The following is a 27,595-nucleotide window of genomic DNA, read 5'->3' on the forward strand; positions in this document are numbered from 1 at the left end:
TGTTTTATTCCTTTGTCATTTTACTTATCTAGTTTAATAAAAACAAAACACTTAGTATAGTTGAGGTAGTATTAGGTTTGTATCTCTATATTGAGTATTATTTGTGAAGAGGTATAATCAAGCAGGCTGGTGGTGGTTTACGGGCTACTCTTAAGAACGAACTCTGTGTAATGTTATAAAACATTTTCCAGTTTGGCTACACTATATGTACTCAATTTAATTTAAAAGGAACAACTACCTACTGTTAAATGTTTACGTGCATAAAATTTAATAGATAATTTTGCCCTGAACACCGCACCGCACCAATCAGCATAACTACACCTCGCCTTTAAATATAAATTCTAAACATAAACTAAGTATAATTTTAATACCAAGTATTAAGAACAAAAAATAGCATATTACTCTCAAACTTAAAAAGGTAATTCTCGATAAACAACAATTAGTTTTAAAGCAACATATATATGTTGTGGAGACATAGGTATACCTACACCTACACGTCTAATGCCATAAGTATTAGATACAATTGTTTACTTATAATCAGACATAGAAGTTTTGGTGGCACGAATAAAATTTACCTAGGGATTTCCACACGATATTATTTTATCGATAAATTGTACTTTCTTATGCCAGTAGTTATGTTATGATTATGAGATAACGATAAGTCTAAAATACTTTATTATTACCCACATAAGGTTCATAATTGATTGAATGAAAAATGCTGTAGTGCACCTATTCGTTACGTGTCATAAAATTTACCTAAATTGGCCTTTGTTGCAAGGCACTCTTGGATTCCGTTTACTTTGCATGGAAATCGATTGAATATCATTAAAATAACTTTTTGTGTAAGAAACACGTTACTAATAAAAAAAAATGTTGTTTATGTTGATTTTTAAAACTCCTAAAAATTATATAGGTAACATTGATGGGTAGTAATCAGCATATTTTAGTTAATTTCTATTTTCTCCGGTGAACTTAATAGTTAATATGAAATGGCATTTCGAAATAAGTATTCAGTTGTCGATAAATTTAATATCGGAAGGAAGTCCCTAGTTAATTGACGTTATTGCCACCAAAACTTCTATGTCTGCTTCTAATATAATACATACTCAGTATAACTTGTGGTATACTCTTAAACATATTGAATTTACTTGTATATTATTTTAACAGCATCTGCAGTAAGCAGATAAAGCAGGTTTAAACATTTATTCAACATTCAACTTAAACTATGATGTGACTAACATGCTCACAAAATAAAATAAAATCGGAAAAAAACTTATTAAACAAAAATATAAACTTCTCGTTAGCAACAGCGCTAATTCTTAACTATAAACTATTAAATAATTGTAATACCTAAGTATAATTAAAAAGGCTTATATTATTTGATCTCTCACAACACTTAAAACCCTGATTTCAATCATAGAATCTAAATCAGTACTGAGAGATTAACTTACAAACTGATTTATCATAAGAAAAAAGGTACCTATGAAGTAGCTTACCAAAATAACATACTTATTGTACCTTCGCAATGTGAACGCATGCTTCATTGTTATACAAGAAAATATAAGTCCAGCTTTTAAGTGTACCTACTTAAAAATAATTATGTAACTGAAATAAGTAGCTTGATAAGCTCAGTAAAGTAACTTATTAGTCTTATTACACACGTAACGTAACATAAATGGCAAAATATTTAGTATAAGGCACCCAGAAATATATGTATTGCTATATTATGTACCTATTTTCATACAATATATAACCAAAGAAAAATAAACTATCCCACACGCCTTAAAAAAAACATCACTGCACAAATACCGCACTGCAAAACTTCCATAAAGGGTTTATTCACCGGCAAGGCAAAGAGAGGCGGACTTGTTTTATCACTAGAATTCAAAACAATTAATTATTATCTGCCAATGGATAAGCAATCTGCTTAGACACTTGTAGGCACTGCAGTCGAAAGCTGGCTAGACGACTGTAGCGCCTGCAAATACTTTCTAAGCAAAGTGATCGAAATCATCCAAATGCCGGCGTTGATAGCCACAGAAAGTAGAATGACGCGTAGTCGCCCTTCCTACAGACTTTTTATCTTTATACCTTTCACACATGCTCAAATCGTGGCACTTGTTAAGTATTATCTTCAAAACGTTATACTGTATGCCATTGACTTTGATATACATCTTAGAGTACTCTTCAATCTCGTCTGCTGTGAGATGGTTATCCTGGCGGTTGGTCACGACAGTGCTACATTCGTCCGTGCTGGCGTTGTCGGCAAGCTCGAGCTGCGGGGCGTCGTTGGCGATGGCTTCGTATTGGTCGAGGGTGATGGTGGCGGGAGTCACCACGGGTAGTTCTCTCGGCATCACCGGCTTGAGGATGCATGCGTGGTGTTTACGCCGGCTCGAATAAAACGTAGAAATGTCTGGAAGACAAATAAATTAGGGGAGTAAATAAAAAAAACATACTTAAGTATATAAATTTACACAGTAGTCATAATTACCTTAAGTTCTCTTTTAGTTATGATATGTATAAGTATAGTTACTATACGTGTTTAATCTATAATATATATAATTAGATTAAACACGTTAAATTTACGTATTTTTCTACTCGTCGACTGTAAGTAATTGTCGAATTAAGATTTCGTATACCAAATTGTAATTGGGTACTTTTAATGTATGGGCTCCCAACTCAACTATAGTATTTATTTCGAAACGGTTTAGTCAACTATAATGAAATTGACCAATCACAGCTCGCCGCGGTCAAGAGGGCGAAACAAAACCATAGCTCAAATTAATTATTTATTTTAGGTTGTACGGTAGAAACAATTGCTTCATAAGTTAGATGGTAATCAATATTAGGTAGGTACTTGAGAATACTATTTCATTTACAAAACATAATATCATAGTACATACTATGTTATGTTTTTAAGGGTGAAATCACATCTATCAGCATCGAGCCGCATTTTATATATGAGAAATCGCTCGTTAGTATGAAGATGCGTACGCATCGAAAAGCTGAAAGCATGCGTACGCATCTTCATACGAACGAGCAATTTCTCATATATAAAATGCGGCTCGATACTGATAGATGTGATTCCACCCTAAATAAACTTTTATAAGCATTGTCTAAAAATGCATGTACCTGATCATTATTACCTACCTACATGAAACATTATATTATTTTACATTACAATATTATTTTGTCGCTGTCCTGTCCGAACTATATTATGGCTCCTCTTCACGTTGGGCCAACGCCAACGCCAACGAGGGACGCAGCCATGCGGTAGAATGAGATAGCAATATCACTTGCTCCCTCTAACGCATAAATGCGTCCCTCGTTGGCGTTGGCGTTGGCCCAACGTGAAGAGGAGCCATTATGAACGCGATCTAAGCGCTATTCCGTCCCGCTTGCCTCACCCCCGGGCCCGTCACTTTAGTCGCCAGCTGACACTGCCAGAAGTTACGCGTCGTCATTGTGCCGGCCATAATAAATAATAAACAAACATAAATCTTATGCGAACGGGAGTTTTTAACTAGTAAGTACACGTTTCATTATTTCTGTTTTAGTTATTGTGTTGAAGATAGGTAGTATCGGTTAAAGTTAAATCACATTGGGTCGTTCACCTAACGCGGTCGTCGAAAGTATGACATTGCCAGGTAACTGACATTGTTTTCATACGTCGAACGACCCAGTGAATCATAATTATAATGTTCTTTAATAAGGTAAATAATAGGATAGGTAATTAACTAAATGCTTATTGTTACCTGCCGCTTAGAACTAGTTAGTATAGGTAGACCAGTGTGTGTCCCAAAATTCTGACACGCAATGTGCCTCAAACTTGAGTTTTATGCGGATTGCAACAATAACTGGTTCTGTTATAGGAAAAGTTATAGTATTTTTCAAGTACGGTTAGTAAGGGCACGGTGACAGGTGTCATTTCAGTAAAATTTTGCGAGGTTTGGTGTTATTACCTTATAAATTATATGGAGATGAGCCGTCATCCTACCTAGCGAGTTCGAAAAATACTGTGGTCGATAAATTAAAAAAAAACCGGCCAAGTGCGAGTCGGACTCGTCCACAAGTGTTCCGTACAAATTAAACTTTTTTATTTTCTATAAATTTAGTTTTCTGATTTTTTTTGTACTTGTACAGACGATTTATTACAAGACTTGCCAAACGTTATAGTTCTAGGTCAACGGGAGGTATCCTATAAATTTGGATTCCCTTGAGTGTCGAAATATACGTTTTTTGGGGCATAAACGGCCGTATCTTTTTTTATATTAACTAAGAACTTTTTTTCCTTTTGAGGTACTTACAGAACCCTAAAAAAACGTGAACGACATCTTAACTTGTAATTCACTAATAGCTATTAGTCATATTTGACGGACAGTTTTCAGTCAGTCAGTTCAGTTCAGTCTTTCCTTTTTTTTATCCGACTTCAAAAATGAGGTTTTAAAATTATTATGCTTTTTTTAAAAGTCAATAATTTATAGGTTTCCACTGTTTCTAATTTTGTTCTATTAGATCTGGCTTACATCTGGATATTCTGGATCATAAAATTAAAACAAAAAATTAATAATTTGACACTACTTTAAGGCTTGTAGAGTTTGTGCGGAAAGAGACGAGTCGTGGAATGTATTGGTTCCCATACAATTCAATACTCTTCCCATACTCTTCTCTTTCCGCACAGACTCTATGCCATATGGTATTTGGAGAATTGACAGGGGAAATCTATTATGTGCGCCATCTGTAAAAGGTTTCGACTAGCCAATCCCATTATAAAAATAAAATAAATCCGAATTGGCCAAAACACAGCTAATAGGCATAGCTATGATGTGGTGTGGACCAATTATTAAACAATTGCTATTGGAGCAAACACTACACACATTCATTTTATTTACTTAAATCATTGTTTCTGTTTCAGTTAAGGATGAGTAAACTTAAACCTGAGAATAAAGAAGAATACTTAGCCAAGAAGAGAGAGCAGGCAAAGTTATGGTACCAAAATATTAAAAACAACCCAGAATTATATGCGGAATATCAAAGAAAAAATAGACAAAAATATGAAAAAAGGCTGGCGCGAAAAAAAGTAGTCCCCATAAGTGGAATGACATCTATACAGCAAAGACAGCAGAGGAAGAAATGGAGGGAAGAATCAAAGAGAAGATATCAACGAAAGAAAGGCAAAAAAGAAAGAGATAAACAATCAGGGGCTGAAAATAGTTCACCAGAAGATGACAGTCACCCTGTTAATTTAATAGAAACCATATTACTACCTAACCCTGAGATTACCGAAGAAGATTTCACCATAAAGACACATTGTCAGGATCTAATCAACCAAGACATTGAAGATAATCCCGAATTCAATTTAGATTACCAAAGTAGACATGAAAATAATACAATGCACGAACATATTCCTACAATAGAAATGACATCTTGTCAGCAAAAAAATCAAACGGAGAAGATAGAAGGAAGAAAGGGAAGATTAGAACCAGATAAAGATAAAATAGAAAACCTCAAACCTGAGAACACTGCAGAAGTTCTCACCATAAAGATGGTAAGTGAGGGCCTAAGCTACCAAAGTATCAATGACAATCCGGATTTAAATTTGAGTGATATTGGAAACCATGAAAGGAAAAAAGCGCAAGACAAAAATGTGCCCTCAATCGAAATAACATCTCATCAGCATCAAATACAAAGGGAGACGTTAAGAGATGAAGGGGAGTTTAACAGCGAAGAAGTTTTTTTCATAAAGACGGAAAGTAAGGGCCTAAATTACAGCATTAATAACAATACAGAATTGAATATGGATTATCAAGCTCAATATGAAAGGAACAAAGAGCAAGAAAAAATTACCCCGATAATAGAAATGCCATTTAGTCAGCAGAAAATGCAAAGACAGAACTTAAGAGAAGAAGGGAAGAAAAGATGTCAACCAAAAAAAGATAAAAAAGAGAAACGTAAACTTCTGACCAGAGAAGAAATCTTAGCTAAAAAGAGGGAACGTGAGAGACTAAGGTATCATCATATTACAAGCAATCCAGAATTACATGCAGAATATCAAAGAAAACAAAATGCTAATTATAAAAAAAGAAAAGCGCAAAACAAAATTCTCCTCATAACTGACATGACTCCTCGACAACAAAAAAAGCAAAGGGAGAAGTGGAGAGCAGAATCAAGGAAAAGATATCAAAAAATTCAAGAAAGAAAAGAAAGGGAGAAACAATCTGTGGGTGAGAATAAAAAAGCCTATTTAACCAAAAAGAGAGAACAGGCGAAACTAAAATATGAAAAAAGGCTAGCGCGAAGAAAAGTAGTCCCAATAAGTGAGATGACATCTGCACAGCAAAGAAAGCAGAGAAAGAAATCGGGGAAAGAATCAAAGAGAAAATATCAACGAATGAAAGGCAAGAAAGAAAGAGATAAACAATCAGGGACTGGAAATAGTTCACCAGAAGATGACAGTTACCCCATTCATTTAATAGAAACCATAATACTACCTAACCCTGAGAATACCGAAGATTTCACCATAGAGACAGATAGTCAGGATCTAATCAACCAAGACATTGAAGATAATCCGGAATTAAATTCAGATTACCAAAGTAGACATGAAAATATTACAATGCGCGAACATATTCCTACAATAGAAATCACAGCTTGTCAGCAAAAAAATCAAATGAACGAACCAGATAAAGATAAAAACGAAAACCTCAAACATGAGATCATTGAAGAAGTTTTCACCATAAAGATGGAAAGTGAGGACCTAAGCTACCAAAGTATCAATGACAATCCGGAATTAAATTTGAGTGATATTGGAAGCTATGAAAAGAAAAAAGGGCAAGACAAACATGACCCGTCGATTGAAATAACATCTTGTCAGCATAAAATGCAAAGGGAGACGTTAAGAGACCATGAAAGGGAAGTTAACAGTGAAGAAGATTTTTTCATAAAGGCGGAAAGTGACGAGCTAAATTCAGAATTGAATTTTTATTATCAAAGTCAATATGAAAGAAACAAAGAGCAAGAAAATAATACCCCAACAAAAGAAATGTCATCTAGTCAGCAGATAATGCAAAGGAAGAATTTAAGACAAGAAGGGAAGACATGTCAACCAAAGAAAGATAAAAAAGATAAATGTAAACAGAGTAGAGAAGAACTTTTAGCCAAAAAGAGGGAACGCGAGAGGCTAAGGTACCATTATATTAAAAATAATCCAGAATTATATTCGGAATATCAAAGAAAACAAAATACAAATTATGAAAACAGGAAAGCGCAAAAAAAAATTCTCCCGATAAATGAAATGACACCTCGTCAGCAAAAACAGCAAAGGAAAAGAGCAAGTGGAGAGCAGAATCAAAGAGAAGATATCAACGAGTGAAAGAGAAAAAAGAAAGAGATAAACAATTGGGGGCTAATAATAGTTCACTAGAAGATGACAGTTACCCTGTCCAGTTATTAGTTGTTAAAAAAACAATAGCTGTAAATGTAGATTTGTGAGAATTAGACTTATTGATTGCCCAATATTACCAAGTCACGATGAAAACGTCTGACAGCCTTTTATCCTCACGTTTTGTACTGTTGGTCCAAAAAAAATCCTATTATAATCAGAAAACTATAAGAAACATATTATGAAAAATGGTTATTGTCAGATATTGAAATTGATTATCATTCACCTGCTTACAATTAGGGAGTTAGATGCTACAGCATAGATAGACAATTTGTAAAACCTGTAAAGTAATAAAAATGGATACCCAGTTTAATCATATTGTGTCTTTCGATGAGAAAAGCTACAAACGTCAATTTTTTTTTATTTATTAGTACCATGCATATAGGTAGGTACTACATCTAACAATTTTATAAAATAAAATACTATTGCTTTTACTTTGAATGTACACCGCTGGGTTCTTCTGCAGATGCACGGGCCACAACTCCATGAGGTCAATAAAGTTAACCACACCTTGGCAAGGAGTGTCCACATACAGGTCTCCGAGCACCTGTAAAAAAAATTGCTTTTAACCACAATATTGTGATGATTGAGTATACTGCTTGCTTAATGCTAAACAGATAGCCCATGAGTGCTTGGAACAGGCTAATATTTTTGATGGCTAATAACAAGTCGTTAAATCTCTTATGTATATTTAGGTAATTTAAAAAGTGATATTAATTTAGGAATATATAATAAAATTTCTCTATAGTATGTTTGTGTTTATTAATTTCACAATTGTATATTTCATAATTTTTTATCTCTCTATCATACAATTTAAATAGACTGAATCATGAGAGGTTTTGGTACTTACAACATCATTTCCTTTAGTACACAACAGGGCTATGGGCACAAAATAAATAGCCCTGCTTTGATTGATTATGTTCTGGGATTTTTCGATGGATCCATGATTCCAGGTGGTGGCAATGACATCTTTAATTTCACATTCGTCTGAGAGTGCCTGAAAATTTTAATGTTAATAAATACATTTATAGTATGTAGGTATAATAGACCTGAAAAAAGCTAACACAACAAGTGGTGTAACTATTATTATTAAAAATGATGTCATAACAGTGCCTGATGCTGGATGTGAACCAGCACCAGCTTCTTCACCCATTTTAGAAATAATTTGATTTGTTTTCTAGTTGTATAAAGATCAGTCTTATACTAAGCATAATATGCTCCATTTCATATCAAAACCCAATTTTATTTCAAACACTTGATAAAGTTTATCCAAGGAATGTCTAACGAATTAAGGTATTTAATGTTGGTACCTATTCACAAGTTATAGTTATGTATGATGCAGCCAAGTTTATATTAGACCGTAAACTCAATGGCAGATTTGGCCTAAGGCCCAGCAGGCCCGAGCCTAGGTCGGCCAACCAAGACAGAAAAATGAGACAGGGGCGGCTGGTACTTTCTACATGGCCTGAGGCCTAGGGCGGCCAAGACTGCAAATCTGCCACTATGTAAACAGAACTATACTTCCATACCTTATCAATTGGTACCACTCCATGAATACTGCCTTCAAACACCTTAGTAGGCAGTTTCTTAAACTCCGGAGGTAAATCCACATAGACCATGCTTTCATCCGGTCGTACATAGTACCCACAGTCAACCAACCAGATTAAAACTTGGGTTTCCATGTGCACAATACCACGGGTCCATTTACTCTGGTGCCATACAGCAACATACTAGAAAGAGAATAAAAAGTGTTAGACACATTCTAACTTTCTCTTTACAGAAAACTTGTATGGGATCTCTACGATAGACAACATTTATTAAACAAATTGTTGTGCTAAAACTAAGGGATTATTTTTAAATAACTATGAGGTACTTATTCATGAACATCGCTAAAGCCGCCAAAGGTAAGTTGACTGACGAGATAGTAGCTTCAGTGAGACTCAATAATACTAATAATGAAATTAAGATTTATCTAAAACTTAAGTTACTTTCCTCTTAACCTATTATCTAACATGAATTTAACCGAGTTATAAACACTTCTTTTTTAAAGACTTCAGAATACCATAATTAGTACGCTTATGTCCAAGAGCATGAAAGACAAAAAACGTACTCACTTTTCCGTGGTTCACATCCGACCACTGTTTTTTCAAATAGGTATTCTGCAGATCACACCGATCCTCATCTTTAAGTGGCCGATCACACTCATTACCCTTTTCTTTTAAAAAGAACGAGAATGGGTTTTTCATATGTGTAACCGTAACTTCCATTACGATTAATGTCTACAGCTAGTCTAGTACTTCATAAAAACTTGTAATTTAATCCGTACCTATCTTGACAACAAATCAAGACCCAAACAAAATAAAGCGCCCGCAACGCAACTCGCACTTTCTTTTCACACTTTAAACACTTTTGCACTATGGCGGTAAACAATAAACATATTGTCAAAGGGCCACCGCGAACCATGTTCGACGTGTTGCCTCCCTGTCACACTTACGTACGAATGTACAAGTGCGACAGAGAGACAACACGTCGAACGTGGTTCGCGGTAGGCCCTCTGACTGGTTTCAAAACCGTGAACAATGTTATGTCTAACAGCGCCATCTATGAAAGGTGGGTAATACCAAATCTGCTGTGCTGCCAACTCGGATTTTGAAAAAATGCTAGACTAAATGTCTAGAATATGCCAAAAATATGCTAAAATTTTTGGAAATATGCTATAAAAAAATACAAAAATTTCACTTGAAAATATGCAGTAAAATACTTACTTAAACTTTCAGGTCCTGTGTTTTTTTTAATGATGTCCATATTATATTATTTGAATATCCACATTACCTTAATTGGAGTAAAAGAGGTAGTTGCTCGAAATTGTTTACGTGTGGAACTGAGGACGCTAGATGGGATTGACGCCAATTTTTTCCGCCTATCACACCACAACTCAAAATTCATATGAAAATATGAACGACATTAAGCCCCCCATTCACACTCCTACCCTGTAGGCCGCCTCGTAGTCCGCCTCGTTGGGTAGGATTGTGTATGGGGGTTGCGGACTACGAGCCGTCCTACAAACGGCTAAACGGTAGGACGGCTCGTAGTCCGCAACCCCATACACAATCCTATCCAACGAGGCGGACTATGAGGCGGCCTACACGGTAGGAGTGTGAATGGGGGGCTAGGCGATGGCGCATAATGTTGCTGCAAAATTGGTGCAAACTTGGCTTAGACCAAATATGCTAAAAAATATGCCAGATGCTAAATGGAAAATTTTGAAGCCAAAGCGAGTGAAAATCAAGGCCCCAACGTTGTCTGTTCTCTTTGACGGCGCAGCAACTAGTATTATTGCTCTCTCCTCGCTCTTTTAAAAATGCCGTTTGTCAAAAAAGGTCAACCATACTGTTGACAAGATGGACTTCAAATCAAGGTGTTACCGGTTTAGGTGCTGCCAGGTTATGTATGTGTGCGTAAAAACGTATATGTGTGCTCTTTTAGGGATGTGAAAAGTCGATTTTAATCATGTTATATATCGATAAGCGCTACACAGCGGAACGAAATAGCGATTAATTGAAGCTTCAATATCTTCGTTAAACATAAACATAATTGAAATGCTAATGGATAATGAATATATTATAATATAATAAAATAATTCAATTATTGCGGAACACATATTTTAGTAGGTATTTATGTATTTTAATTAAATAATTATCTGAACTTTCCCTTCGTTCCCTGCTGGGGCGTGACGATAAAATTGTTATCTGATAACCACAATAAAGAATAAAAGCGTTTTTGTTCATTTTAGGTATCGTTAAACCTTTGAAATAAAATTAAAATTGCAAGAAATGTCGATAGTTTATCGATATGACTTTATCGACAAGGCTACAGCAAGGTGGATTGACATTGTTAATCGTACACTAAACAAAAGTGGTAACAGTGACAGCTCGCTTAGACGTCATCTTTAAGTATATTATATCTATGGTGAAAATATGCCTGGGCTGTAACCGCGAAAATCGAAGTTCGCAAATTGCGGGCATTTTCTCTGTCACTCTTATTACGCCTTCATTGGAGTAAAAGAGAAAGATCCCCGCAATTTGCGAATATCGGTTTTCGCGGTAGCCCCTCAGATCTGGCATATTTTATGCCAAGTTGGCAACACTGAATGTACTAGTTTTAGAAGTAGTAACAGCCAGATGGCGCAGTTTGACGTTATATGGACGTTATCAATAATAATTTGAGGAAGAGTTATTTTTATTAAATAAATTGTAAAACTATTATTAATAGTATTTTTACTCTTACATACTACTTCGGTCATTTTTTTTAATTCCTTACATCCAATTTATAACATCGCGGAGGGATAAGTTCCGTTTCGCAGGGCTCCTTTATAATTTCACCGTGTTCTTGTAGATGGCGCTTTTTACTGGAAAAGTTGGTTGTTTTGTTAAAAAAGTATCAACAACAATAATATATTCTTATTTTAGAAATCATTTTGATATTTCGTTTCAGTTCACTTTAATATCGGATGTAAAAATTACGGACAGGCATGTTATGTAGGTACGCGTTTTGCATTAAGTTTAATTTACCCAACAATGTTACGCTCGACTGCGAAAAGGTTATCTTATCCCTTACACAAGTGTAATCACTAAACACTAATTCCTTGAGTAGCGCGTAGTAGTTGTAACAGTACAGTAATCTTAATAACAAAGCGTAATCCTGTCAACATAATTATATTAAGAACTGAACAGCGAACTGTAAAACTGCATGGACACATTATGAACCATGAACGCACTTTTGCAGTTGGGTGTCCCTACCTAAGTTTAGTACCTATGTACGAGTACCTAGGTAAGGAAAGGACAAATTAGTTTGCATTTAAATCGAGCGATCAAATTTTATGCTTTTACCCTTTTATCGGACGCTCCCCGCTTGTCCCTTCCCGGCTTTCCCACCATGAGTGTTTTTGCAGCTAGTATATAATTAAGAAAATAATATAAGTAGTTGCTGTAGCTTGCCGTTTGCCAAAATGACTAACTATTTTTATAAGCCTCTCGTAGTAAATAGAAGCTAGGTACTGTCTGTTTACTACAAGAGCCTTGCCTAGGATGCCAGCTAGGTTGACTGAATTAAGTTAGGTGTGTGAAGAGTTTTAGTATACTGTACTTCACTACACCTTATAAAACAAAGTCCCCCGCCGCGTCTGTCTGTTTATGTGTTTGTATGTTTGTTCGCGATAAACTCAAAAACTACTGAACGGATTTTCATGCGGTTTTCACCTATCAATAGAGTGTTTCTTGAGAAAGGTCTAGGTGTATAATTTGTTAACCCGTGCGAAGCCGGGGCGGGTCGCTAGTATTTGATAAAATAGTATGTAGTGATAAGACTTCACCTACAGACTCACCACTAGTCTTATAAGTTATAAGTTGTGACACGTAGATAGGTAAGTACTCCAATATAAACAAAGACTAATAAACAGTTAAAGACTTATCTTCGTAAGTCTTACGTAATGGATGTTACCATTGTTATAAATACGTACATATATGGCTTGTTAAAGTTTGGAGTAGATTTAAGATAAAAGTACAGTGTAGTGGAGGTACCTAACCTAGCCCTACATTAATTTCGGATAACGATTAACATGATAACATTTCCTCCTCTTATTGTAATTCCTCAATTTTGAAGTTGATATTTTTGATGCAAACTTGTTATACGTCTGTGATATGGTTTTCTGTTAACTTCGAAAGTGTATAAAACATTCAGAACACAAGAAAACGAAACAGCGCAGAGTAGCTTTAGCACGTAGGTAGATATGTTGTTAAAGGCAGGAACGACGACCTCGGCCGGCCGGGTAGGCAGGGTCGGGAGGGTCACGCAGAGGTGACAGGCTCGCGCGTGAGATACGGGCTGATGTCAGCGGCAGCGCTCCCGACGGCGGCGACGCACGGAATGCACGCGCGGGGCGCGGGCGGCGGCCGCTGTCGCCGCGCCGTGCTGCCGCCTGCCAGTCCGCCGCGCGCCTCCGACTCGAGTGCCGTCCCCGCGACCATCCACTACGCCCGCTGCAGGTACGTACCACATGTGACTGTACCGCGCGGCTATTTCGGCGCGATCCTGTTGCTTAGCGACCAGAAATAGCCGATGTGCGACGTCGTCGGCGTCTATCCCGACGGCCTCGTACGGCGCGATGACCCGCGTTGTTTGTTTGCCGAGAATCCCTAAATACGCCGGTCATCGCTTCTGCGGGTTTATCAGTGTTACATATTTATTACTTGCCGACGGTCGGTGCGGTGAGGTCAGCCGCGCGCGCCGCGTTATGGGCCTTATCGCGTGGGCCGTAGGGTCGCGCGCACCGGCGGCCGGCGACAGACGCGCGGCGACGCCCGCCGGCCTCGAGCTGTTCTGTCTTTGCTCTGCTCTTGCGTCGTTTCCTACAACTACGCACCTATAGCACACGAAGTACCCGTATGCCCTGCGGTCAGCTAAAGCGCAACACTCGCACCAAAACAATGAGATCAGTACAATAGCGTCAGCTGAGTTTTCCTCGGCTACTGTACCTGTAGGTACCTGTAAAATTGTTGGTTGACATTTTTAGTCACAGTAGGCAATTTTTAGGTACATGATTCAATTTGTGATAAATAACTTACCTATACTATACCTACGTACGAGTTAAGTACTTACTTACGTAGGTAACTCTAGATATGTGTTAGCTTGTTGCATGTACTTCTACAACGCGCACTAGTATAATAGTGTAAGTACCTACTTGAAGCAATAATTGACGCTGAATTTGCAAGCAATTCAATGAAGTAAATAACCTAGGCATCTATCGGATCGCGTTACGTAAGCGTGCAATGATAAGTAATAGCATATACCCATGTTTATAATATGTTTACTGATTGACACATATCTTCAAATGTTTTCACAGTTAAAATAACAGTTGCCAAGTAACTACCGCTCTGCAATTAATTCAAATACCTACCTACAGTTTTGTTTTCACACAAACAGTGAGTCCAATCCCAGCATTATTTACAGCGCGCTTGCCTGCGACTTCGTCCGCGTAGGCTACGTAGATTGCTATGATGATCCGACGGAAACGGGACTCCCTTATTTCGTCCCCTCAGGAAATAAATTTTAGAATAAAAAGTGAGCTTCATCCAAATACGTTCAGCCTTTTGTGCATAACAAAGTAACTACCTAAGTATATAATATTAGTATTAAAAAGCAGAATTTAAAGTTACATATTAAAATTACTCAGTTAAGAATCTATTATTCCAATTGAGCACTAAGTACCACCAAATCATCTGGCTAGACCAGACTCAAGCGATCAGATGTCACACATTGTCATGGGTCGCCTGGCGAACATCTGCAAACTTACCTACAAACCATTGAGACACGTAAGAATTAAAGAGAGAAATTAGGGGTGAATTAAGGATGACTCACGCTAAACCGGGCCGTGCCCGAGCCGAGGCGCCCGACATGTCTTTTTCTATGACAGCTGATCGGTGATCACGTGGTACCTAGGTACTTTCCATATAAAATGAAGCTCCGGAAGCTCCGGCCCGGCCCCGGCCCGGTCTAGTGTGAGTCATCCTTTAGCCGCTTACTGACACAGACCGAATTCCACGAGGTCGGAGCCGCGGGCACAGCTATTCTTAATTGTTAGCACATTGTTGCGTGTGCTTAAATTAAAGCAGTTGTCTTATTTCTTTAACAGATTTTAAGAAACGTTGTATTGTGCCCCGTTACTTCTTTATTATTAATTAAAATGTGAAACCAACCTCCACGTCCTGATCTCATACACTTATATGAAATAATAATAATTGTAAGTAGTGTGCCTGGTGACGAAGGATCTGTTACAGCGCGTTCTCTTCGGAAGCAGAGTACTTTGCGCGCCACGCAACCGCGTACGCTAATCTAAACCTTAAATAAAACTGTACAGCTTTTAAAACCCGGTGAGACGCGTCAAGAATACCCTAGACGCACCGCTTAAAATGATTCCGGCCTCGCACCATTCAAGTTCTCGCCAAACTCACACTTACGACGGGATGGTAAGGGATATAACCGAGTGGGCACTGGCAGCATCGCATCGGAGCTAGCTGTGTGTTCCTAATGCTTAACAACCATGGATGACACAAACGGTTAGGCTGACCAGTGGAACTGTGACCTCGAGATCCGTATCAACTATGCGTAATCAGAGATAGCAACGTTCCTCTGAGCGTTCGACTCGTGTTAAGTTTGGAACATTTAGAATAACACCCGTGGCCGAGGGCCCGATGAGAGTGAAAGTCGGGGGTGGGTGGGTCGGTTGCCTCCCCGCAGGAGTGCTCGACCCGGGACTTCCAACCAGGATTTGCTAAATCTGCTGCTTTACTCGACGTCGAAGAAAAATCGGATGTTCTTGTAGATAACACGCTTACAGGCCCGTATTTGGGAACAGAATTTCAATGACAATTCAAACATTTTTCTTAGTGCGTCGTGCTCGAACACGTGCTCGTAGATAGGTACTTCGGAGCACCGCAAGTAGTCAATGCATTATCATTGGCATTTCGCTTCGACAATTCCACAGTTGAGAATGGGAACTTTCAATTTTAATCTTGTCATTCGCACGGGTTCAAAAACCTCATTTTGCTGACATTCACTGTTTCATATCAGCGCACAGGAGCTATTAGTTATGTCCGTGGCATTGGTATTGTGATCAAAAGCAGGTCAAGTGCGGGTCTGACTCGCGAACCAAGACTTCCGTGTCACGTGGTTTTGTATTTAAATTATTGCCATTCTAGATTTAACACTTAACACCATCTGTCTACGAGCTCATCCCAACTGACGTGGGTACCTACTCAAGATCAACTGTTTCCGTAGGTAGGTACTAGGTATTAGGTAGGTACCTACATCTAGATTCTAGAGTCCTATGATAGACTTTTTTATGTTTTTTGTTAATGGTAGGTAGGTAGACTAGGTATATAGGTGTTATTTAAACACGCCTATCCCAATTAAAATATATTTTTAGAACAGTTGTATTTAATGAATCATTATTCTTAATACCACTTTTAGTTAGAAACCAACAAAGAGTATGCAAGTTGTTAAAAGTGCTCATGGAAGTTACTCGAGTTAGCATAACGAAAATAAGTGAGTCGCGAGTAGCAGGATTTTTCAATGTTGACATGAGGAAATATGCATTACGCTGACATCAACATATACATATATACGTCTATCAATATTAGATGTAGCCAGACATGCAGTAATCTTATGCCATATCTATCTACGGTAGATAACGATACCTTTTGACAATATCATACCACTGTGGGCGTCATCGTCATCAAAATCAATCTGTGTCCATCTGTAAACTTTAAGGATTATGTCACAGGGGATTTTACTAGAAGTTTTCAAGCCCCTTGAAACTTGCCTTAACGACTACTAACGTCCTTAATGTCCAGGCTATAAGGTCGTGGACACACATTTTTGGCCGCTGGCCGTGTCGATATTTTAGACTGACTGTACTGGTACTCGTAGTGCCCATTTTACCGGGCGAGGGACGAGTGCCCTCCGGAGCACGCGAGCCGCGCCCGTGATCACGACACGCCGCTAAATTACCCGCTAACTTTGTTAGCACTGCTGGTGCCGTATTGCAATTATACACGCCGTCAGCAGAACGATTAGCTGAGTTCTCCTCACAGTACAAGAGTCATGAGGTACCTATTCAACCTTCATCTCAACCGCAATTTGACCTGAAAACTCGTAGCAACTATGTTTTCACCGATATAGCCCAGATGTGCCATTTACACTTTGATCATGCTCTACCGCTACGGGCAAAGAGTAAACACCCATCGCTCATGCCGGTCCTTTACCTGCTGCATGAAACATCGCCTCTTATGGCAATTTCGGGCAGCGGCAAGGCGGTGCGGTAATGCGGTGTCTACTCTGTCCTGCTCCATTCCCTGTCCACACAATAGTGCAAAAAATATTGTTAGAAAGCTTTAAGTTTCAACTTAAGTGGCATTAGACGGCCAAATTAACACTAGCATAGCATAGCCCTTGCGAAAATGATTTTCGAGTGGCGACAACGCACTTATGCCGAAAAAGGGAAAAGCCTTCTGCAAGGTAGACCGACGACCTGATCAAGTTTACAAGAAACCGTTGGCAGAAAGTAGTTGTCAAGCTCCTCGTATCTCCTTTATAGGCTTTGCTTTTCCCCGCAGAGGCGTCTTCCATCTGCATGATAATGTTGTTTATTAATAATAAAGTCTATACGCCTATTGTCGGAATAGTCGATATGCGAAACGAATAACGCCATTAACGCCTGAAAGCATTATAGATTCACATCAGTAAGGCGGTCTTAATCAATTCGTTCGTTGGGTTCAGGGGACAAAGGATGCCATGCCAATGATGTTATCTAGAGATGGGCCGATATTCGGTAATTATTCGGCATATTCGGCGCTGGTGGCCTTAGCGGCAAGAGCGTGCGACTTTCAATCCGGAGGTCGCGGGTTCGAACCACACGGCTCTTACCGTGAGTTTTTCGGAACTTATGTACGAAATATCATTTGATATTTACTAGCCGCTTTTCGGTGAAGGAAATAGATATGAGCGCCGCGCCGGCGCGCCGCCGCCGCCGACAAAATTGTCGCGCCGCCGCCGCCGACGCTGCGCTATCGGCGTGGCGTCGGCGTGACTTTGATAGATACTACTACTTTCAGAATAAGATAATATATATTTTATCTAGTTTAGATCTTTAACGGCGCCAGTCTGAATAGCTTATAGACATTCAAAAGGTATTTTAGGTCCGCATAATTCAAAAATATTGATGGTAAATCAAACTTTTCTGTTTCGTCACCACGCTACTAGTGTTAGAGCAATGGAATGACTAATTTTGCCAGCTGGCTAGCTCATCCGTAATTCACCGCGAATTCAATCATTGCAAGCATGGTTTGAATGTCTTTAAAAGGTGTAAAAAGGGGTTAATTTCAGATATTAAGCGTTTTCACGTCCAAAGGTCCGGGCGTTGGCTACGTACGGAAGGGCGTCAGAAACAGAATCGGGTCTCATTTAAGCTTGGCCCTTGTTCTAATTTCAAACTTTGCTCTCTCGTAACCCAATCTCGCATCGCTCGCACAGAAGTAAGACTGAACCTCCAAGTTTTCGGCCCTGTTTGGAGCCTAACTTTCGGGCTCGCTTTTAAAATGCTTGATCATTGGTTCTTCTCCGATCTTAGCTCCACTGCAGCACGGCCTTTGGCCTCGCACGAATGCACCTGCAGGAAAGCTCCAGGTCTTTAACACTATGGCCTCGGTCTTTATCGGCCTTCGGACTTGCTTACACTGGACCAATAGTTCAATTCCAAGCTCTGCTCTCTTGCAGCTTGGCCTTCGGCCTCGCACAGAAGCTCGCTGTAATCGGCGCTCCGGGCATTCGGCCGTCAGCCAAGTTCACACTTGGCGTTCGATTCTAAGCTGTATGCTTGCTTACCTGCAGCTCAGCCTCTGGCCTCGCATGGGAAGGCGTCGGAATCAGGTCTTCGGTGTTAGGTGGAGCTCGGCCTTGGGCCTCACTTTTTGACATAAATCGGTTTGTTGGGTCGATATTGATTAATGACGGGGCTTGATTTTCCTCACTTCGGCTCTTTGAAATGTCGACCAGACGTTTCCCTGATACAGTCAATCCGATACTTTTTACTTAGCACTAAAGATAATTATCTTTAGTGCTAAGGGCAGCTGTTCCCCATACAACCATTTCCAGTCGCCGTTACGACGCGGTGTTGACACATCTTGTGTCGACACCGTCTGTTTCGGTCACAATTCCAGTCGCAGAGTCGTCGCCGTGTCGACACAGTTACCAGAAATGGGGAAGGGTCGACACATGACACAAAGTGACATAAAGTGTGGTCGCCGTGTGCACACATTGTTTCGGGTTTGCGACTACTTTATGCCAAAATCATTCGTTCATTCGTTCATTTTGTTCCTGTCAAATGGAAACTGTCAGATGGAAAAATACTTAAATAAAAATAAGTGACATTAATACGCCATCTCTAAAACGGATTACAAGACGTAATTATATATTGTTTGCATTTATATTACAATATGACTTAAATTATTATGGGGAATTAAACTGCTCGAGTGATTTGATAAACTAAGTGTAATATAATCAACGCGCCACCACATTGTTTTAGTTTAGCCGGAAATGAAATTGTTTACTTCTCAGTGCCTGTGTTCATAACTATATTATTTGAAGCATTTTTAGTACTTCGATGCGTATACTATACTTAAATAACAGAAATAACGCTTTACATACTACGAAACTTGTTAATTATGATGTATAAATATGGTTTAAGGCTGAGAAATATTGCAGTCACAAAGTAGTTGCAATGTTTCGACTTTGTGTCGACTCTGTGTTGACACATGACACGCGCTGTCAAAAGTAATAACAAAGTTACTGGTATGTTACTGGATTTGCAAAATGGCTCCTTGTGTTGATTTGTTTTCAGATATTCTCAAAGTGTAAAAATGCCGTGGTATTAATCGATTAACTGTTTATTCGACTAATTAATGGAATAAAAAAAGTTAATTCTCAAATTGTAATCGCGATTAGTTTAGTCGACCTAACATAGATTGAAATTGAATTAATCTGAATATTAATCGAATAAATTATCGATTAAATCTCGATTGAAAGTTGACAGGGGGCCATTTTTGTACGTAAAAATAATAGAAATGTCTTGCATGCAGATGGTAGCAAAACACTTTGTCATAAAAGTCGAGATGGGTGTCGATATATAGGTTTTAGGGGGCCCCAATTTTGAAAATGATGACCATTTTGGAATCCAAAATGGCGGCCATGCACTATGCCATAAAAGTCGTCATGGGTGTCGTTTTATAGGTTTTAGGGGGCGCAGATTTCGAAAATGATAACCATTTTGGATTCCAAGATGGCGGCCATGCACTATGTCATAAAAGTCGTCATGGATGTCGTTTTATAGGTTTTAGGGGGCCCCGATTTAGGAAATGGTGACCATTTTGAAATCCAAAATGGCGGCCATGCACTATGTCATAAAAGTCGTCATGGGTGTCGTTTTATAGGTTTTGGGGGGCGCAGATTTAGAAAATGATAACCAATTTGGATTCCAAAATGGCGGCCATGCACTATGTCATAAAAGTCGTCATGGGTGTCGTTTTATAGGTTTTAGGGGGCGCAGATTTCGAAAATGATGACCATTTTGGATTCCAAGATGGCGGCCATGCACTATGTCATAAAAGTCGTCATGTATGTCGTTTTATAGGTTTTAGGGGGCCCCGCTTTCGAAAATGATGACCATTTTGGAATCCAAAATGGCGGCCATGCACTATGTCATAAAAGTCGTCATGGGTGTCGTTTTATAGGTTTTGGGGGGCGCAGATTTCGAAAATGATAACATTTTCAATTTAAAAATGGCGGCAATGCACTATGTCATAAAAGTCGTCATGGATATCGTTTTATAGGTTTTAGGGGGCGCAGATTTCGAAAATGATGACTATTTTGGATTCCAAGATGGCGGCCATGCACTATGTCATAAAAGTCGTCATGGATGTCGTTTTATAGGTTTTAGGGGGCGCAGATTTCGAAAATGATGACTATCGTAGCCGCCATCTTGGATTATAAAATGATCATCGTTTTCGAATTCTGCACTCCCTAAAACCTATAAATCGACATCCGTGACGACGCAAGTTATCTTTATTTTCAGATCTAACAAATTGCTACAGAATACAAAGGACAAAAAAGAAGCGAGGAGGTAATGAAACAAGCAAAAATACAGATGATTCCTCGACGCAATTGGGTGATTCTTAAATTGTGTCCAGATTTTATTTTTCATAAAAGTTTATATTTTTCACATATTACTCTCACAAGTTCCGTGACATTTCGACCTTGTAATTTTTTAAGTAAATGTTTTTGTTTATCTATGAGGATCTCACTAGAATAGTATAATCAAGGTATGTTTATATTTGATGAATGAAATAGTAACGCAAAAAATATATATATTTGTGTCTTATATTCCTGCCGAAGACTTTTATTTTACCTTTTCCTTCTACACAAGTTTGGCCAAGTAATAAGAATTTAGGGATCTCAATTTTATTTTGACTTCTACAACAGTAAAGCTACGAGGCCATGTTTTGGTATCGTTTTCGTATAAATTCGCAGTACCAAATTTAGTTAAGGTATCACATTGACACCATTCCGAAGTAAAAACATATAAACTTATTAAAATACTTTCTTTTAAACTCCTCTTCACGCTTAAACTGCTGAACAGTTTTAATTTAAATTTGGTACACATATATTTTGAGTCCCGAGACAGGATATAATAAGTTATCTCAAAAATCATCCTTTAAAGGTGTGAAATGAGGTGTAGGGGGGAATTCAGTATTGACTTCTTGAAGTTAATACTGTTTAAGTTTAGGTTTGAAGTCATGTTTTTTCATCATTTTTAACTAAATCAAAGATGTAGACCATCCCAAATTTCATATAAATCGGTTCAGCGGTTATTGATTTCCCGTACAAATTTCCACACCACTTTTCACACCTTCAAAAGATGATTTTGGTTATAAGATCTATCCTATGTCCTGTTCCGGGACGCAAACTATTTCTATACCAAATTTCAACGAAATCGGTTCAGCGGTTAAGCGTCAAGAAGAGTTTCAAAAAAACCGGCCAAGTGCGAGTCGGACTCGCGTATTAAGGGTTCCGTACATTAAGTCCGACTCGCGCTTAACTGCACATTTCTAATAGGTTTTCCTGTCATCTATAGGTAAAGAACTATTTTGTGTATTCAGACGGACATACATACAGACGCACGAGTGATCCTATAAGGGTTCCGTTTTTTCCTTTTGAGGTACGGAACCCTAAAAAGATTTATTTTTATTTTGTGGAATGGTGTCAATGTGATATCTTAAATGGATTCAGCACCCCAGATTTATACGAAAACGATACCAAACACGGCCTAGCACCTTCACTGATATAGATATATCAAGATAAAATTGAGAGCCCTAAATAAACTTTCAAGAGCGGATATCTCAAAAACTATTCAACATATCGAAAAAATTGACTGAATAAACTTGTAACAAATTAAATTAACTTTCATTTTGTATAAGTGGCCATGTCGCTGAGATGCATAGTTTCCGAGATATAATCGAAAAACGGGAAAATGGGACCTTCAAAGCCCCCTCTCTCCCCCCCGCTCAAGGGCTACGGCCGGGGACTTTTGATATGTTCACCTCCTAACTTGTCAAACCGAGTTACGGAGTCAAAAATTGTGTTCCGAGCATTTCCCTCTACAACTTTTGGAGCATTCGTTGCCTGACCTAAGTACCTTATTGCATTTCTTTAAAATCTTTTCTGTAAAAGGTTGACGGGTGTTGGGTGTTTATATGGTTTCGGTCGATTATTATCATTTGCATTGCCCATGATGACTTACTAGAATTACGAGCACACGAGACACTAATAGTAGTTTGACAAACCTTGGTTTTCAAGAGGTATTTTATATTGACATTTGCTGTTACAAATTTGCTGTCAGGTTTAGTCGCAAACCGCACGCAAAGTGCACACAAATGTGTCGACACCTTGTTACGGAAAAGTGTAGACACGGCGACGACACTTTGTTTCGAAACAATTCTAGACACATTGTGTGGACTCTGTTACGACACATCTGACATTTAGTTACCACTTTGTGATTCTGCGACTGGAATGGTTATATGGGAAGGGCCTCGCAAAGATTTTCCGGCTAGGGCCTCGCCAAGATTCAGACCGCCTCTGATGCCGCGCGATACCGTTTATACTATATAAAACTTATTTCCTACCTTTATTCAATAAATTTTGCTTGAAATCGAAAAATGCACTTATTTTATAACTTTCTTACAGCAAAAACATGTTTTTTCGGTAAAATTTTGGGTTAAATTCTTTTTTCATTAATCAAAGGTGTTTCAAGGCCACGCCGCCGATTCGCCGCCGCCGCCGACCGATTTTGACCGGCGCGCCGCCGCCGGCTAAATGCCTATCGGCGCTCATATAGCTATAGCGGCGGCTAGAAGGAAAACATCGTGAGGAAACCGGACTAATCCCAATAAGGTCTAGTTTACCCTCTGGGTTCGAAGGTCAGATGGCAGTCACTTTCGTAAATTCTAGTGCCTACGCCAATTCAATTCCCTAGGTAGCATTTCATCTTTAGCTACTAATGTACTCGTAATTAATGCGTTTTAAAATGGTTTATTAGAATGTTACAGATGAACCGAATAATTCGACCGAATATTCGGTTGGGTAAGACCTGAAAAGCATCTTCGGTAAAACATTTCGTCTCTGCTGTGAACCTATCCAATATAGATTGACCTCTAGATTCATAACTACATGTCTTTTGTGAAGTTGAAATTAAATCATCCACATCTTTCAAGTTAGCCGAACAAAGCGAGCTATAAATTTTTTATTTTCTACTCCGACAGCACAGGTTTTTTTTATCGAGGAAGAGCTTAAAACCAGCTTAACTTATTCGTTGTACTGTGTCATTTTCCGGCATAAACGGGGTTCTACTAAACAATTTATAGAGGCAGGATTCCGCGCGGGGTCCGGCCGGATCGTTACCACCACTGATGTATTAAAACATGTGAGGTTTTTAGGCAAGAGGTACCTATCATGTTTTGTCGGTTGTCACAAGAACGGTCTTCAACGGAGCGTTATAAGTCGACAAAGTGACATATTTATCCAAAGCACGGCACATATAAAAAAAAACATTTTGGCTTACTTACATAAAGTTCTGTATACCACAACCGAAGTGTTACTTAGGTATTCTTCGTGCTGTAAGTACCTACTATTACCTACCTAGTTTTCTGTTGTGAAGGGCGAGACGACTGCCGGTGAAATTGATTAATGCCCTAGTGAGTGTGGCCCTACATCGTTGCCCCTAGAAAGTAACGATTTTTCTTATACTGATATATTGTATGGTTCATAAATATACAAAGATGAATTTAAATGTTTTCTATACCAACAACTTCACCTTAGTAACTAATGTAACTATATAAGGTGAAGTTCCAAAAGTTACTAAACGTGGTACACGTTATGTATATGATAATTACATCTTTTTGGCCACAACGAATCATTTGTTTACATTGTTCTCATCCATGTCCAATAAACGTAATAAAATTGCTCATTCATCCGATCCTTGCATTCCGTAATTTGTCATTAAGGTGGTCATTAACCTCAGAGAGCATAACATACCGAACTAATGTCTCTGCAATATCGCTCACTGATTCGAGTTTGTTTACATTTACGTTTGCGTAGTGAGTAGGTAACTAGAATTATGTTTAATTTTACCTTATCCGAGCGGTACCGATACTTAATTACCCTTAAAGGATGACTCACGCTAGACCGGGCCGTGGCCGGACCGGGACAGGCCGGAGCGAGCCGACACAGGGGCTGTCAGGAGCGCCACCGTGACCGGGCCGTTCCGGGATCGGGGCGTCAGAGCCACCCGACACTAGTATATTACTAATATTACATTAACAATAGTGCTGTCCGAGCAAAGTCCGAGCCTCTAGCGTTTGTAAGAACTCGAGTCCTTTGAGTCTGAATTTGAGAACAGCTCGTTTTTACAAGACTGCGCTTAAAAGTTCTTTGTAGTATTTTTAAGAGCAACTTAAAAGGACTCGAGCCTCCAAATAAAGACTTCGTGAACAATTTTATAGGTTTTTCCTATATAACAGTAAAGGAATTAAGCGTTATTGTATGATTTATGTAATCTACAAATTATACATATAGACAATGTATTTCGATTTTTTTTTGTAAAAAAAACGAGAGTTCTCTGAAAAGTAGGCAAGTCTCTACAAGAGACTTGGGTCTCTATCTAGTTGAAAAGAACTCGAGTTTAAACTTAAATATAAGAGTCTGAAAATTGAGTAGAGTCTTCAAGCAGAGGACTCAAAGGGCTCGAGCTTACCCAGCACTATCCGAGCCGACCGGGACGTCCGGGCTGACTGTTCATGACAAATGTCATAATAAATGTCAATCATATTGAAAAAAATGGTTCGATCGGAAGCAAGCGGATATGGAAGGAAGTAATAAAATCATAATATTGGCCCTGGCTGCCTTAATGACTGATGAAGAGGCTACTGCATACTCTAGGTAATGGGGCGTACATCCACTTTGGTCGACACGTTCGAAAAAATGAGAATACACAACATGATGTAAAGAGCTTTATTTACATATTATGACCGAAGACTCTTTCAAAGCCGTTCACGGCAGAATTAAACAACGTTTGGTAAAACAAAAACAATGCGTATATTATTATGTAATTCAGAAAGCTAAAAACGAAGCTACAAATACCGGTACACTCTTTATTTAGGTACTTGGAGAAATACGAGTAGAATAGGCTTATCGGGTTGCGTACGAACGAACCGAACCCGGCACGGCACGTTGTAGCGTACATCCCATGCAGCTAGATGGTTGAATAATTCGCGTGCGTCGAGATTGGTCGGCCGGCGGCCGCCGTCGGGCGCACGGCAGCTGCAATGCAGCTGGCACGGCACTCGTTTTGCTGTTGGCTGCACCGACGGCACCCAGTGCATCGTTGCAACCTATTACGGACACGTTGACGCTGTCCGTCTCGGTGCATTTACGCTTCGCTGCATTTTAGATACTCGTACGAAGCGAGGATGCGTTTTAGATGCAAGATGCATCAGGTTCGCCTTAGGTTTGATTTTCAACTTTTACCAGGCCTAAATATTTTAAGAGAGTGCCTACATACACTATGCATTTAGGTTTTAAATCGTTCGAAATCTGTTAACCTAGTAAGTGGCAACACAAAAACTAGCAAATAGAGCTTGGTAGAAGAAAAGTACCAAATTCTTTAGGTAGGTGCATAAAAGTAGTGTACGAACGACAAAGAAAATAAGTAATCTACAGAACTTGGAATGAAACTCCATATCGATTCGAATTTCACTGGCATTATGAAAATAATTATACTATAATTTTCTTCTCGGATATTTTTAACCGACTTCAATTTCATAGAAGGAGGAGGTTCTGTATTCGGTTGTGGCTATGTTTTTTTTTTTAGTGTATGTTCATTGATTACTCCGAGACCCGTGGGCCGATTTGAGTAATTCTTTTTTTGTTTGAAGGGAACTGCCTCCAAGAGCGTCCCACATTAATCTGGTGCTGTTCTGATGATGGGATCCGTGAAGAATTGAGGGAAATCCTCCATTTTTAAAGGCACATGTATGGTGATTTGGGTATTGTCTTAAGCATATCAAGCATTTCCTCTTGAAAACCACTAATTTGATGGAGTGGACCTGATGATGATGATTGTTGATGATAAATGATGATGATTTTATAAGTTTAGATTACTCCGGAACCCGTGGTCCGATTTGAGTAATATTTTTTTTGTTTGAACGAAGTTACCTCCAAGGTGTTCCCATAATATTGTTGGTTATAATCTGGTGACAGAATTCATAAGGAAATGAGGGAACTCCTCAATTTTTAAAGGTACGAGTATGGCGACATCGTTGTTTTTTATAGTAACTCAAACATATCCTCCCGTTAATAACCCATTTGATGAAGTACAACTGTAGCCTTACCACGAGTTTGACACTACATTTTCGCTAACGTCTTCGTAACTTACTTTCTATACATCTCGCTCGCACTAATAGGATGCCAGTACGAGCGAGACGCATAGAAAGTAAGTTACGCACACGCTAGCGAATATGTCAGTGTTAGACTTATGGTAAGGCTACTGAGGAGTCGGGAAATGGCGGTTGAAGGGTTGGTGGTTCAGGCTTCAGGGTCGAGGGGTTCCGTGTAGACATGTGCGCCGCGCCGCCGCGCCGCCGCCGCCGACGATTTTTCCACGCCGCCGCCGCCGATAAATTTGACCGGCGTATAATCGGCGTGGGAAATGTTGATACCTATCGTGTCTTATTCCATGTTGCGTAGTGAATAGATAGTGTCAGAGGTATAATTTAAAGATCCTTATGCTTTTTCGGTTATTATTTGCCGGTTAACCAAATTAGCATCATTTTTGTCGTTGCGGTGTTAGCTGTGATAACGATTTAGTGTTAATTTAAACAGTATCTAGTTTCTGGATCTCAGGTTATTATTTGATATTTTTTCGCACAGCGTTTTTGTAGAACGTAAATGAAATTGTATATTATGTGATAAATAAATATGATTTATTTATTT

At 38.8% G+C, this 27,595-nt stretch overlaps 3 protein-coding genes across 4 annotated transcripts in view; 2 read left to right on the forward strand and 1 right to left on the reverse strand.

Annotated features, from left to right (window-relative positions):
* Positions 1 to 131: 131 nt before the first annotated feature.
* Positions 132 to 9,732, reverse strand: LOC134790834 (uncharacterized). Its single transcript, XM_063761802.1, has 5 exons — positions 9,556 to 9,732; positions 8,971 to 9,171; positions 8,292 to 8,438; positions 7,877 to 7,988; positions 132 to 2,416 (listed from the first exon to the last, which is right to left on the reverse strand). Exons 1-5 carry the CDS (start codon positions 9,706 to 9,708, stop codon positions 1,992 to 1,994), a joined length of 1,038 nt encoding a protein of 345 aa, XP_063617872.1. The 5' UTR covers positions 9,709 to 9,732; the 3' UTR covers positions 132 to 1,991.
* Positions 3,436 to 7,569, forward strand: LOC134790833 (mRNA export factor GLE1-like). 2 transcript variants are annotated; one of them, XM_063761800.1, is made up of 3 exons: positions 3,436 to 3,529; positions 4,919 to 6,012; positions 7,186 to 7,569. In XM_063761800.1, exons 2-3 carry the CDS (start codon positions 4,925 to 4,927, stop codon positions 7,370 to 7,372), a joined length of 1,275 nt encoding a protein of 424 aa, XP_063617870.1. In that variant the 5' UTR covers positions 3,436 to 3,529; positions 4,919 to 4,924; the 3' UTR covers positions 7,373 to 7,569. The 2 variants fall into 2 exon arrangements, with proteins under 2 accessions (XP_063617870.1, XP_063617871.1); XM_063761801.1 differs by lacking the exon at positions 3,436 to 3,529 and having other exon boundaries at positions 4,958 to 5,083; positions 6,309 to 7,569.
* A 3,540-nt stretch (positions 9,733 to 13,272) lies between the features above and the next one.
* Positions 13,273 to 27,595, forward strand: part of LOC134790843 (zinc finger protein 729-like) — a 46,180-nt gene continuing 31,857 nt past the window's right edge. Inside the window, exon 1 of the mRNA XM_063761812.1 lies at positions 13,273 to 13,485. The gene's annotated coding sequence lies outside the window, so the exon portion shown is untranslated. The remainder of the gene's footprint in view (positions 13,486 to 27,595) is intronic.

The sequence above is a fragment of the Cydia splendana genome, chromosome 5 (genome assembly GCF_910591565.1).
Source record: "Cydia splendana chromosome 5, ilCydSple1.2, whole genome shotgun sequence".
Classification (NCBI taxonomy): Eukaryota; Metazoa; Arthropoda; class Insecta; order Lepidoptera; family Tortricidae; genus Cydia; species Cydia splendana.